The sequence below is a fragment of the Perognathus longimembris genome, chromosome 15 (genome assembly GCF_023159225.1).
Source record: "Perognathus longimembris pacificus isolate PPM17 chromosome 15, ASM2315922v1, whole genome shotgun sequence".
NCBI classification, from domain to species: domain Eukaryota; kingdom Metazoa; phylum Chordata; class Mammalia; order Rodentia; family Heteromyidae; genus Perognathus; species Perognathus longimembris.
The window spans coordinates 38,561,257-38,574,122 of NC_063175.1; the positions used below are offsets into that span (position 1 = coordinate 38,561,257).

The following is a 12,866-nucleotide window of genomic DNA, read 5'->3' on the forward strand; positions in this document are numbered from 1 at the left end:
GCCACCTCCTAGCACTCAAAAAGAGAACTACTGTTGTACCTTTAGAGCCTGTTCAGGGGTAAAAGTAGAATTTATAACCAGTTCCCCTTCAACAACTCTTCGAAGCTGGGAGTCTTCTTCAAAGATAGATTCCATGTTCAGCACCATCCATGCAAACCAGACCTATGAAGACACCAGGAAAGGGTCAGAAAATGAATCATTCACTCCAATTAATAAAACATATGCTAATAGTTCCCAAATAAAATTCTTGAGTTGGGGTGTAGCTTTGTGCCAGAACACTTGCCTAACACATAGAAGGGCCTTATTTCAATCCCAGCATCACAAAAGGAGAAAGCAGAAGTGGAGGGAGAGGGGCAATGGTAACGTTTATGAAAGAAGGCTCTATAGAGATGGGCAGGAAAGCCATGCCTCTAAGACTCAGCAAGGCAGAGGCACAGAGGAAGATAGGCAGGGCTGAGTCTATATAACAGCAAGGAGTCAATTTCAGCTCCATCATTAGTGGTATGAGGAAGATTGATAGGCTGAGGGATGTTAGTCTTGGTTTAAGTGATGAAAGAGATATGATTGTGCACATAGTATAAAGAGGTGGTAATAACAATGCAAGTATTGCTGCTGACAATGATGACAATAACAACGGCCAATCACTAGTGAGAACTATGTGCTAAGCATGTTCTGAATGTGTTATATAAAATTGTAATCAAACTGCATATGACAATTAAGGAAACTAGGACAGAGATATAAACAACTTCCCAGAGCACAGAACTAAAAAAATGGCAGAGCTATCTGGCTCGAGCATCCATTCTTAACCTGTCTGCACTCAGGCCACTACCCCAAGCTTAGTCTATTCTTTTATAAAACAGGAATGGCAACAGCACTTCAGAAGTGGGTCATGACAATTAAGCTAACAAGTATACTTATACACAGTACATGCTATAAGTGTGAGTTATTTTAGGTTGTTAGTAATTTATTAGTAAGAATGGTATCAATATTAAAGTTCACAAAGATCACACCCAGTCCTCAGTGGGCTTCATACCTGAGTGGGTGTGGCCAAGCCCTCCACAAATGAAGGGGTGATGTTGCCTGCCACGATCCAGCTCACCAAGGAAGAAAGCAGACTCCGGTCACAGTGATAACCTAAAGCATTCTACATCAGGGAGACGAGATAGAGCACAAACAGGAGACTTTGAAAAACTACTTTACTATTGACTCTTTCTAGATCATTAGTAATTGTCCAACCACACTGGAAGATTCCCATAAGACATAGATTTCAGGAAGTTCACCAGCACTAATAGTGCCAGGCAGTGTACTACAGGAGAATGTAGTGGGCAGGGTCCTACCCTAGCTAATCTTTATTTGGTTTCCGAAGATCTATGCCAGCAACTTATGATTCCACCATAAGGCAAAGCTTTATAAAAATACAAAAACAAAAAATATCCTGGCCCAAGAGTAATTCTAAAAACTGTGCATTTAGAACCTTAAGAAAGCTACTGTCTAGTCAATATTAGAAACAAATGCTATAGCGAGTTACCTTGTGCTGCTGGTAGAGTAATTTCTGTACACAGTCTTCCTGCATCAACTGGAAAGCTGTTTTACACAAATGGTCCATGAGGAAGAGGACAGTCTGTTCTCGGTACCAAAGATGCTGGCTTATAAGAGCCTGAACCCAGAACTCCAGCACAGCTACAGGACCCACTTGGTTGGGCTGAATGCTTATAGATACGTGCGTCTGTGGAGAAATAGCTCAGCTGATGTGAAAGGAAACAACCAGTCTCCCACTGTTACAATGCCAATAACATGCTATTTGCCTCAATAAAGTCCCAAGTTACTTCAAATGTCCAGGTCATAGGCATGCTAATACCAAAGTTATTTGCTTGGAAAGATGGGCCAGAGTGTACTTAGGGACTTGTGAGTGTTCTGACCTGGATCATGCTGTTGAGAAGTTTCAAGTTGTCCCCATGGCTAGCTCCTGACAGATGCTGTGCCACCTTGTGGGTGACCTGCTGAGTGACACCTTGAGGTACTCCACTGTCCAAGTGTAGGAAGAGAAGGAGGTGCGACAAGAACCTGCCAATGACACAAGATTGCACACCTTACCTTGCCATCAGGAGCAGGCACACCTGCCAGTAATTCCTCACAATTATTTATGAGAAAACATACATGTTTAATTGGTTCCATTTTCAAATGAAGGTGCTACTTAGGGATTCTGATAAACCCTCAGGAATTTTGGAAGAATAAAGTTTTCATACTTAATGGGGTGTTTAAAACAATCTTATCCGGGGCTGGGAATATGGCCTAGTGGCAAGAGTGCTTGCCTCCTACACATGAAGCTCTCGGTTCGATTCCCCAGCACCACATATATGGAAAACGGCCAGAAGGGCACTGTGGCTCAGGTGGCAGAGTGCTAGCCTTGAGCGGGAAGAAGCCAGGGACAGTGCTCAGGCCCTGAGTCCAAGGCCCAGGACTGGCCAAAAAAAAAAAAAAAAACAATCTTATCCGCCAGAAGTGGAATGAAAAATCCAAAACATACAAACATATGCAAATTAAGAGTACTACAGGAAATTACTCTTAAGTCCCACTGTATTCTCCACACCTTCTCCTACACTAAATAAAAGCAATGTCATTCCCAATTTTTCATTTCCCACACTTTCTTAGTGTCAAAGTGTTAATAGTTTTAATTTTGGAAAAAGGGTCCCAGGCTCCAATCCTTTCTTAGCAAAGTCAAATCTCTAGGGGAAAGAGACTGAGAATCCCAGTTTAATAGGCCCCCACAGTAGTCTCTTGCCACCAAAGAAGTCTGAAACACAGTGAATAAAAGACACAAAACTGCACTGTTTTCTTTGGGCCACTGGATGGGCCTGCCCCAGGGCAGAGTTCCTCCACATAAGCTTGCCTCCTCTTCATCAATATTCATGTGGCTCAGGTGGGGGTTCAACTCTTCCCACCTTCCTGTGTATCTTATCTATTCATAACACCATTCTGCACACTGTGGGCAATGAAAATATGCTTTGCTAATGTTACAAAGGCAAAGCCCTTTGGTGCTCAATGTCAAGAGCACTATTCCCAGAGTCTCATGGAAACCACTGCTCTGTCAAATACTAGTAAGCTTTAGTAAGCAAACTGGAATCATTCATCGAATCACTGCTCATCAACTCACATTCTAAAAAGAAGTAGAAGATTCTGCCTCTTTCTGTTGAAAGTATCATTTTATTTCAGAAACCAGAAGACAAAGTCATTTACATTTACTGGGCTATTTCTAAGGAATCTTCTGCCACAGAAAAGATAATACTTACTGCTCATTCTTCAGAAGGTAATATTGGCAAGGGTAGAACAAAGGTAGAATCTTATCTAGAACATGGACCACTGTTCTTAAATGCCTTGACTGGACCAGAATTCCCAACAGTGGGATGCCGTCTGCACAGAACTTCTCAACACTATGGAAAAAGAAAAGGCAATGAGCATATAACATAGGTCATTTATAACTGGATTCATCCAATGAGCTATCAGCCTACAACTATTTCAGGTCTCTAATGCCTTTTTTGTTTTGGGTCAGTCCTGGGGCTTAAATTCAAGGCCTGGGTGCTGTTCCTGAGCTTCTTATACTCAAAGATAGTTCTCTACCCCTTGAGCCAAAGTTCTAGTTCCGGCTTTTTTGTATTTTATTATTATTATTATTTTTTGCTGGTCCTGGGGCTTGAACTCAGGGCCTTGAGAACAAAAGTTCAGGAACAACACCCAGGCCCAGAGTTCAAGCCCCAGGACTAGCACATGCCAATGTGCACATGCGCACGCACACACAAATAGACCAAAGGAAAAAATACTGGATAGAAAAAAGAAAAATATTTTAGCATTGGAAAGACATGATTTTTTTGACTGTCCATAATGTTATATTCACGTACAACTTAAATGTCTGCCTATTTGTACCTTACTTCTGTACTCTAGAACATCTACATCTCAGATGACCACAGCAAAGTCAGTCATAAAGGACAACCCTTATTCCCACCCTTGCTCCTATTCCGGATTCGGTAATAAGCACTAAAACAAGTACGTATGGTTAGAGAGAACACATAGCAACGAATAAAAAACTAGTTTCATAATGGATACAAGGATTACAGAAACCATAAAACAAGTTCAGAACTATTCTCAAAGAATTTATACGTTAGACACCATTCTAAGTATGTGTATTTTAATTCACTTAAGTATCATGAGTAATATTATTATTCCCATTTTAGAGAAGGCTCTTAAAACTCAAGAAACTTGGTGACTATACCTACTAAGAACAATGTAATTAGTGTCCTCCAAAGGGCCTAAATAATCATCTCTCCTTTTCTAATTACACCGACCCATCTACCCTCTCTTACCTAGATTTTAAATTTGTCCCTAACAGAGGCACTACCAACTACCTAATCACCTACATTCTCCAGCAGGAATCTTGACATTCTGTCAGGAGTGTCACTTTATTTCCCTCCATGTTACCCTCACACCCTCCCTACCCTATACTGAATGTACCTTCCCATACGTATTCACTCTAACAGAATCTGTTGACTGTCTACTAAGTCTAAGTTCTAGAGACAGAAAGATGAATAAGACAAAGTCTCTACCTTTTACAAGGAAGTTTTATGGATATACTGAAAATATACATTTGTTTCAATAAATGAACATGAGTGAATTCAGACAGCACTTTCCCCTTGATGAACTACTAATCAAGAAGTATTATTTGTCCCAAAATTATATCCTCAATAGGTTTAATGGAAGCGTTGGCCTTGTATATGAAAGAAGAGATTCCAGAATTCCTTTTTCCAAGACTTATCCACCCTGCAGCTTCAGTGGAAACACTGTACCTGTGGCCCACAGCTGTCATAGATAAGGCGAGATAACAGCCAATGGGCATGCCTGCTTTCACAGCCTTCAAAAGAGGATGAAACGTGGGTGAGTCTGTCATGTCAGGCACTGTGCTGGAGAAAGGCACAGTTGAACAATTCTGTTGCATTCCATAATCATTTTTGTGTAGTTTTAATCTCAAAATCAAATTCCATGCCCATTGGTTAAATGAAGTCTCAGGAGTTTCTCCATATCGAACAATACTGGCCAAATATGAGACCTAAAACAATGATTCATTTTAAACCACATTAGTCACATAAAAATTAAATCAATAACATCTATGGATGATCAATAATTTTCTGGACAAAGAAGAACATATTACTCCTGGCTTTCAATTCATGTTTGTTATACTTCTTTAATTCCTCACTGACAACTAACCAAGTCCACCTATCTTTGCTTTGTGAACTTGATCTTATTAAGCACAAAGGAAAAATTGTTTAAAAGTTAACTTTCAATGCATAGCATGTGGGTCACTTTAACATGAGGTGAGGGGTTCTCATTTATAACATTTGGTAATATATAAAAAACCTGACCATGACTAATTTCAAGCTACCAAGAGTCTAGCTTGCAAAGTTCCTGAAAATGTAGCATTCATTCTACTACATTAATATAATTGATCCTCTAGCATATCACTGCAACTCAACTCAAATTCTTTTTAACACTAACATGTTCATAAAAGGGTAAATTTTAAAGAAAAATCTTTATCTTCTATGATTATAGAAGTCTACCTGAATATCTTAAAATTGTCGGAAACCCTCTTAGAAAACCTAGGATCAATTTGATAACTTCATCTTCCCAGGGAAAAGATCTCAACATATGAGTATCACAGAGTCAATACCTGCTTCATACTTTCAGAAAGAAGCCCAGCATACGGCTTCTGTGCAAGATATTTCTGATAAGCCTCAAGAACCATTAAGGCCACTTCAGCATGAACTGCTTGATCCAGATGTAGGGTACCCTTTAAAAGAAATCATTAAAACATGTGACTGTAATTTCTTTTAACATTCATTAAAGTCAAAAATATGCAGCATAAACAAATCTTGGATACGAACGCTAAATGTTCCGAAAACCACAGCCCACAACAATAAGTTATAAAATGGTAATAAGGGGAAAATGAACACACACACACACACACACACACACACACACACACACACACACACACACCCCTTGATAGCTAAAGAGAAATTACAATTCCAAGATAGGTTTAAGCCTGACTCATGCCCCATCTTAGTCTAAAAGGTGTCTGAATGTAATACCTCACCCCACTCAGAACCTAAATTAAAAATAGGAGATACTTACAAATTTAATGTACATACCCTTTTCTTATTCTATCTACAAACAACACAAGTAAAACACTGCTTCATGAATATGAAGTTGTCTATGGGGTTTCCCACCTAGTCTTCATATGCAGCTTTTGAAAAATTCATTCCCTAATCTTTTCATAGAAGATGACATTCCCAAGCATAATGAGGAAGTAAGGAAGCCAGGTGCTGGTGGCTCACACCTATAATACTACCTACTCAGGAGGCTGACATCTGAGGATTGCAGTTTGAAGCCACCAGGGCAGAGAAGTCTGTGAAACTCTTATCTCTAATAAACTACTAAGAAAAACTATAAGTGGCACTGTGGCTCAAATGGTAGAGCACTAGCCTTGAGCGACAGAAGTTCAGGGACAATGCTCTAACCCAAAGTTCCAGCACAGGGACCAGCGAAAAAAAAAAAAACAGAAGTAGAGCTGGGAATGTCACTTAGTGACAAAAACCCACAAACAAAATCACAGTAAAGCCACCGGCACAACAATGTTCATTGCAGCGCAATTTGTCATAGCGAGAATCTGGAACCAACCCAGATGCCCCTCAGTAGACAAATGGATCAGGAAAATGTGGTACATATACACAATAAAATTTTATGCCTCTATCAGAAAGAATGACATTGCCCCATCTGTAAGGAAATGGAAGGACTTGGAAAAAATTATACTAAGTGAAGTGAGCCAGACCCAAAGAAACATGGACTCTATGGTCTCCCTTATTGGGAATAATTAGCACAGGTTTAGGCAAGTCACAGCAGAGGATCACAAGAGCCCAATAGCTATACCCTTATGATCACATAAGATGATGCTAAGTGAAATGAACTCCATTTTATGGAAATGATTGTTATATCACAGTTGTAACTACTTTCAACATCCCATGTGTATCTGTAGTTTCTACTATTGATGATATTCTTTTTTTTTTTTTTTTTTTTTTTGCCAGTCCTGGGCCTTGGACTCAGGGCCTGAGCACTGTCCCTGGCTTCTTCCCGCTCAAGGCTAGCACTCTGCCACTTGAGCCACAGCGCCGCTTCTGGCCGTTTTCTGTATATGTGGTGCTGGGGAATCGAACCTAGGGCCTCGTGTATATGAGGCAGGCACTCTTGCCACTAGGCCATATCCCCAGCCCTATTGATGATATTCTTGTATCACCTTCTTGTGATTATATCTGCACTATCTCTGTAATCTTATCTGAGTGTATTGGAAACCGTGTATACTGGTATTAGAATTAGGAAATTGAAAGGGAATACCAAAATTGAGAGACAAAGGGTAAAATAAGAGAAACAATAACACAAGCAATACTTGCAAAACTGTTTGGTGTAAGAGACTGAACACCTCAGGGAGGGAAACGGGGAGGGGGGAGGGGGGTATGAGGGACAAGGTAACAAACAGTACAAGAAATGTATCCAATGCCTAATGTATGAAACTGTAACCTCTCTGTACATCAGTTTTATAATAAAAACTTTAAAAAAAAAAAAAACAGTAGAGCTGAGAATGTCACTTAGTAGTAGTGCTTGCCTAGTATGCATGAAGCCCTGGGTTCGATTCCTCAGCCCACATAAACAGCAAAGGCCTGAAGTGGTGCTGTAGCTCAAATGGTATCAAGTGGTAGAGTACCCAGGCCCTGAGTTCAATCCCCAGGACTGGCAAAAAAAAAAAAAAACAAAAAAAAAAACCAAGAGAATACCACAGGTGTGTATGAGTAAAGCTCTCTGGAATAGAAGGGTTCTATTCACAAGTTGAAGAACGTGAAGGTGAAGAATAGCACCTTTTGCTTTTGCCCTCAGACCTTCAGTGAGGGAAGACACAAGGGAATCCAAGGCAATCCAGTGGTCACAAACATCCTAAGAGGAAAGCTACCTGGTTCAGTCCCCTCATCTGTACAACAGTATCATTTTACTACAAACCATATAAGAACACATAAAGATTTGAGGTGCTCAAAACAAAGCCAGAAGACACTTGTAGATGGATGAATTTTTACTCTTTTTCCCTTAAATGTGTTAATTTTTGGATCAAGATACTAGCTAACAAAGTCTATGACATAATAGGAAAAATACTTTTAACTGGAAAAAAAAGACTTAAAGTAGCATCTTTAGACATTCAATATACACAAACCCTTAATAGATAATCACTACAACACTGAGTAATTAACATGTGTCAAAAACCACAACTGTCTTGAATGTGTATACATCCAAATCGATTATAGCCTTACAACCTTATGTGGCCAGCTTTATAATATCAATTTATAGATGAGCAATGAGGCCCAGAGAGTTTTCAGGAAGCTTGCTCATAGTTATAGTCAGGAGGTAGCACAACTAAGGTTAGAACCCAGGCACACTGACTCAGCACTCAAGCTCAAAATTAATAATGTTTTAGAAAACAACTCTGGCAATGACACAGGAGACAAACTGCAGGAGAAAAAGGGTAAAGGAAGGACAATCAGGGGGAACTGCAGTGATCAGCCACAGAGAAGACAATAGATACAAGTGGTTGAAAAATAAAGGGAAAACTTTTCAATGTAGAACAGTATAATGCTTCTTATATGCTTCTCCTCAACTGTCCTCAACTGTCTACCTGTACCAATAATTTTATATGGTCTAAGAATGTTAAAAATATCTAAATGGCCCTTGGCAGAAAAGAGGCCCCCTATCCTGACTTAGAGGATGAGCTTCCTGCAAAACAGAAGACAAAAAAAATCTTAAAACTCTGACACAGCTAAAAAAAAAAATGTGCACACCTTGTAAATATATTTTCTATTAATTATTTACTAAATAATGTTTTACAAATATGCTTCCTTGAAATGAATGCATATAGAACTGCCTGTTGCTTGGGAATGATTTTATAACATACCTGTTCAGCAAATCCCCAATTCAGTCCTTCTAAAATAACACAGGCCAGTTTATTCTTCACTGCTGTGAGGTTGTAATTCAATAACCAGTCTCGAATCACAGCTATTTCAGAGGCAGAAGGTTGCCAAAGATACAAAGGCAGTTCTTTAAACAAGTATAAAGAAACCTTATTTAAAGGAAAACAGTAATGATTAAAAATCAGGACTGACTTGCACAAGACTATATTACAACAATACATTAGTAAACTGCTTGCAAAAACTTTTCTCCAAAATTTTTAAACAAGTGACACAGAATTCATGGGTAAGACAATCAAATGGGTATTCAAACTGATAAATCACTAAAAGCACACATAGCATTCCTCTTGTAAAGGCCTATCTTATTTTAATTTATTGCAGTTGTGGGGCTTGAACTCTGGGCCTGGGCCTTGTCCCTAAGCAATTTTGCTCAAGACTAGTGCTCTACAAACTTTGGGTAACAGCTCCAATTCCAGTTTTTGAGTGGCTAACTGGAGAAAAGAGTCTCATAGGAACTTCTCTGCACAGGCTGGCTTTGAACCATGATCCTCAGATCTCAGCCTCATGAGTAGCTACGATTACAGGCATGAGCCACCAACATCCAGCAAAGTCAGTACTTTTTATGTACAAGTTGGTATATTTTATCTTAGAGAAACAAATTTAAAGCCGTAATAAATCAGACCAGAAATCAGCACTTTAAAAAATTATTTTTCTTTGCTTCTAAGTGATGTGGAAGTGTGGGAAGTAAGGAGTGGTTGGGGGTACAGATAAAACAAGATCAAGAGCTTGACTTTTGAATCAAAATTATAGGTACATGGGGGATTATTGTAGTATTGTATTATTACTCTAATACTTTCATTTAAGTTAAAAGCAAATAAAATTTATTTTATACTTAATCTGATATCTAAAATATTTCCATTACCATATGAAATTGTTAAAAAAAAAACCATTAAGAGTACAAAGCTCTTTTGTTCATACTGTGTCTTTGAAATTTATTGAATAATTTATATTTAAATTACATTCCAACTCGGACGAGTCACATTTCTAGGACTCACTCTATAAAGTGTCTACGGAAACCATATCAGACAACACAGGTCTAGAACTGCAATCTCACAATTTCCAGGTTCTTGCAGTGCTCCAAATTCAAGACAAAATTTGGGAGAACAGTAGAAAGTACAGATTTTATTGTTTGGGGTTTTTGTTTGTGACATCATCTCACTATATAGTCCAAGCTGGCTTTGAATTCAGGATTTTCCTACCTTCGCCTCCCAAAGGTAATTTTATTAAACTACACATGAAGAACTTACTTCAACTTCAAAGTAATCATTTATAAATGTAATCACAGGATATCATATTTTTCTTAAAAGGAAAAAGCACTGCCACTACAGATAAACAGATAGCAGTCCTCAAGAAATTAATTACCTTATAATCCAGCAATTCCACTCCTGGGTATAAACTCAAAAGAACTGAAAGCTAATCTCAGAGAGGTAATTGTACATCCATAATCATTAACAGAATTACTGATAGTAGACAAACATAGACGTAATCTAACTGCCCATCCACAGATGAATAGATAAACAAAACATAACATATTCAATACAATGTACTCACTGTTACTTGGTCTTAAAAAGGAAGAATCTGACACACACTACAACACAGATTGACCTTAAGGATGCTGCTAAATTACATATACTAGTTACAAAAGACAGACATATTAGATGAGTATGTTTATACAAAAATGTCTGGAATAGGCAAATTTGTAGAGACAGAAAGCAGAACTACTGGTTTCTCAGGGCTGGTGGGTGAAAGGGTAGAAGACTAGGGCTGATATCAAAAATGAATGAGGTTTCTTTGTGAGATAATGGCAGCGTTCTACAATTGACTATAATAATGGTTGCCTGTCTCTGGATATACTAAAAACCACCAATAAATGTAGTAAGTGACAGAAATAAGCTACATCTATGTCATGTTCAACTTAAATTATTACTTTTAATTTTGTATTTAACTGATTTCCTTAAGCCTTTCTTAAAGTTAGTTTCTTATAAGTATAAAACTATGGGTATTATAAAAGCTAAATAAATTATGGAATAGAAATTACTAATTGTACAAAATTAAAGTAAAAATTTGTTATTGCAGAAGGTAGGAAGGTCATTTATGAGATATGACAAAACCAGTCACAGATTTTTATAAGCAGCAGTGAATCCCAAGTTAGCTTGATATGTGGCTGAGGGCCTGGCACACAGTAACAGTAAATGTTAATTATTTTCATTTTATTGCACCCTTAAATGGCACAGTTCTTCTCCACAGTTGTTCTTCCTATTTTTGACACTACTTCATTACTTCAGGATTTAAAATGTAACAAGGGCAAACTATCAATGCTCTTACCATTCCAACCTGGTCAATGGTATCTTGAACTCTATCCAGCAGTACAGAAATTATCTCAGGGTGAACTGCTGTGATGGCCCCCAAAAGCTCTCGACCAACTTTTGAGAAAGTCTCTCTGGTAGATAGGGTGACATAAGATACCTAAATGAAAAAGTAGGGAAGCAGAGACAATAATATCAACTATCAATCAAAATATGTTTCTATAGTTTTCTCAAGAAAATCGGGGCTGGGGATATGGCCTAGTTCAATTCCCCAGCACCACATATACAGAAAACAGCCAGAAGTGGTGCTGTGGCTCAAGTGGCAGAGTGCTAGCCTTGAGCAAAAAAAAAAGAAGCCAAGGCCCAGGACTGGCAAAAAAAAAAAAATCAAGAGACAAGTTTCATAATGAGCCACAGTTTATGTTCAAAAAGATGTCAGAACTTCAGACAGCAAACTGCCCTTAAACTATAAGGGAGGAGGAAAGAAAATACTGGAAAATGGCAACTCTCTAATCCTAGCTACTCAGGAAGCTGAGATATAAGGACTGAAATTCAAAGCCAGCCAGGGCGAGACAGTCCATGAGACTCTTATGTCCAATTAACCATCAGAAAACTGGAAATGCTACTGTGGCTCAAAGTAGTAGGGTGCTAGCCTAGAGCAAAATAGCTCAAGTACAGTGCCCAAGTCCTAAGTTCAAGATACATGACCCGGAAAAAAAAATGTGTATCTTCACAGGGCACCATGGCTCATGACTATAATCCCAGCTACTGGAGAGGCAAAGATCATGAGGACTGTAGTTCCAGGCCAAACTGGGCAAAGAGTTAGACTCCATTTCAGTCAAAAAGATGGGCAAGATGGTACAAACCTAAGGGAGGACTGAAGTCCAAGGCCAGCCCCAGGCAAAAAGGTGAGGCCCTGTCTAAAATATAACTAAAACAAAACAGGGCTGGTGCATGGCTCAAGTAGTGGAGTGCCTGCCTATCAAGTACAAAACTTTGAGTACAAATCCAAGTACTACAAAAATAAATAAGTACATCCTAGCAAAGCTTGATGGCATGAACTTGGTTCCAGCAACTTGAGACACTAAGGTAGGTGGTTGCTGGAGTGCATGCAGTTCAAGACTAGCTTGAACAACATGGCAGGATACTATTTCAAAAAGCATATTCCAAAGTTTTCATTAGCAATACACAGTCTTTTCAGTTTCAAAACTTTTACATAAGAGTCATCAGAGGAACTACAACTACATACACATAATGTCAACATTAATTTCTTGAGAGGATTATAAAATCAGTACTTCTTGCTTGCTAGACAAGTGTTCTATCACTTGAACCATTCCCCCTGTCCTTCTACTTTCAGTTTGCTTTTACATTGGATCTCAATCCTCCTGTCCCCACCTCCTTAGTAGCTAGAATTAACAGGCATGTTTCACCACACTCAGCCCTGTAATAA

At 38.7% G+C, this 12,866-nt stretch overlaps 1 protein-coding gene across 1 annotated transcript in view; it reads right to left on the reverse strand.

Moving 5' to 3' along the window:
* Epg5 (ectopic P-granules 5 autophagy tethering factor) overlaps positions 1 to 12,866 on the reverse strand; it is a 104,020-nt gene that overhangs the window by 54,471 nt on the left and 36,683 nt on the right. Inside the window, exons 13-21 of the mRNA XM_048363420.1 lie at positions 11,436 to 11,576; positions 9,038 to 9,202; positions 5,717 to 5,836; positions 4,839 to 5,098; positions 3,291 to 3,431; positions 1,920 to 2,064; positions 1,529 to 1,726; positions 1,034 to 1,144; positions 40 to 162 (exon numbers count right to left, since the gene is read on the reverse strand). Of these exons, the coding sequence (XP_048219377.1) occupies positions 40 to 162; positions 1,034 to 1,144; positions 1,529 to 1,726; positions 1,920 to 2,064; positions 3,291 to 3,431; positions 4,839 to 5,098; positions 5,717 to 5,836; positions 9,038 to 9,202; positions 11,436 to 11,576 (1,404 nt within the window). The remainder of the gene's footprint in view (positions 1 to 39; positions 163 to 1,033; positions 1,145 to 1,528; positions 1,727 to 1,919; positions 2,065 to 3,290; positions 3,432 to 4,838; positions 5,099 to 5,716; positions 5,837 to 9,037; positions 9,203 to 11,435; positions 11,577 to 12,866) is intronic.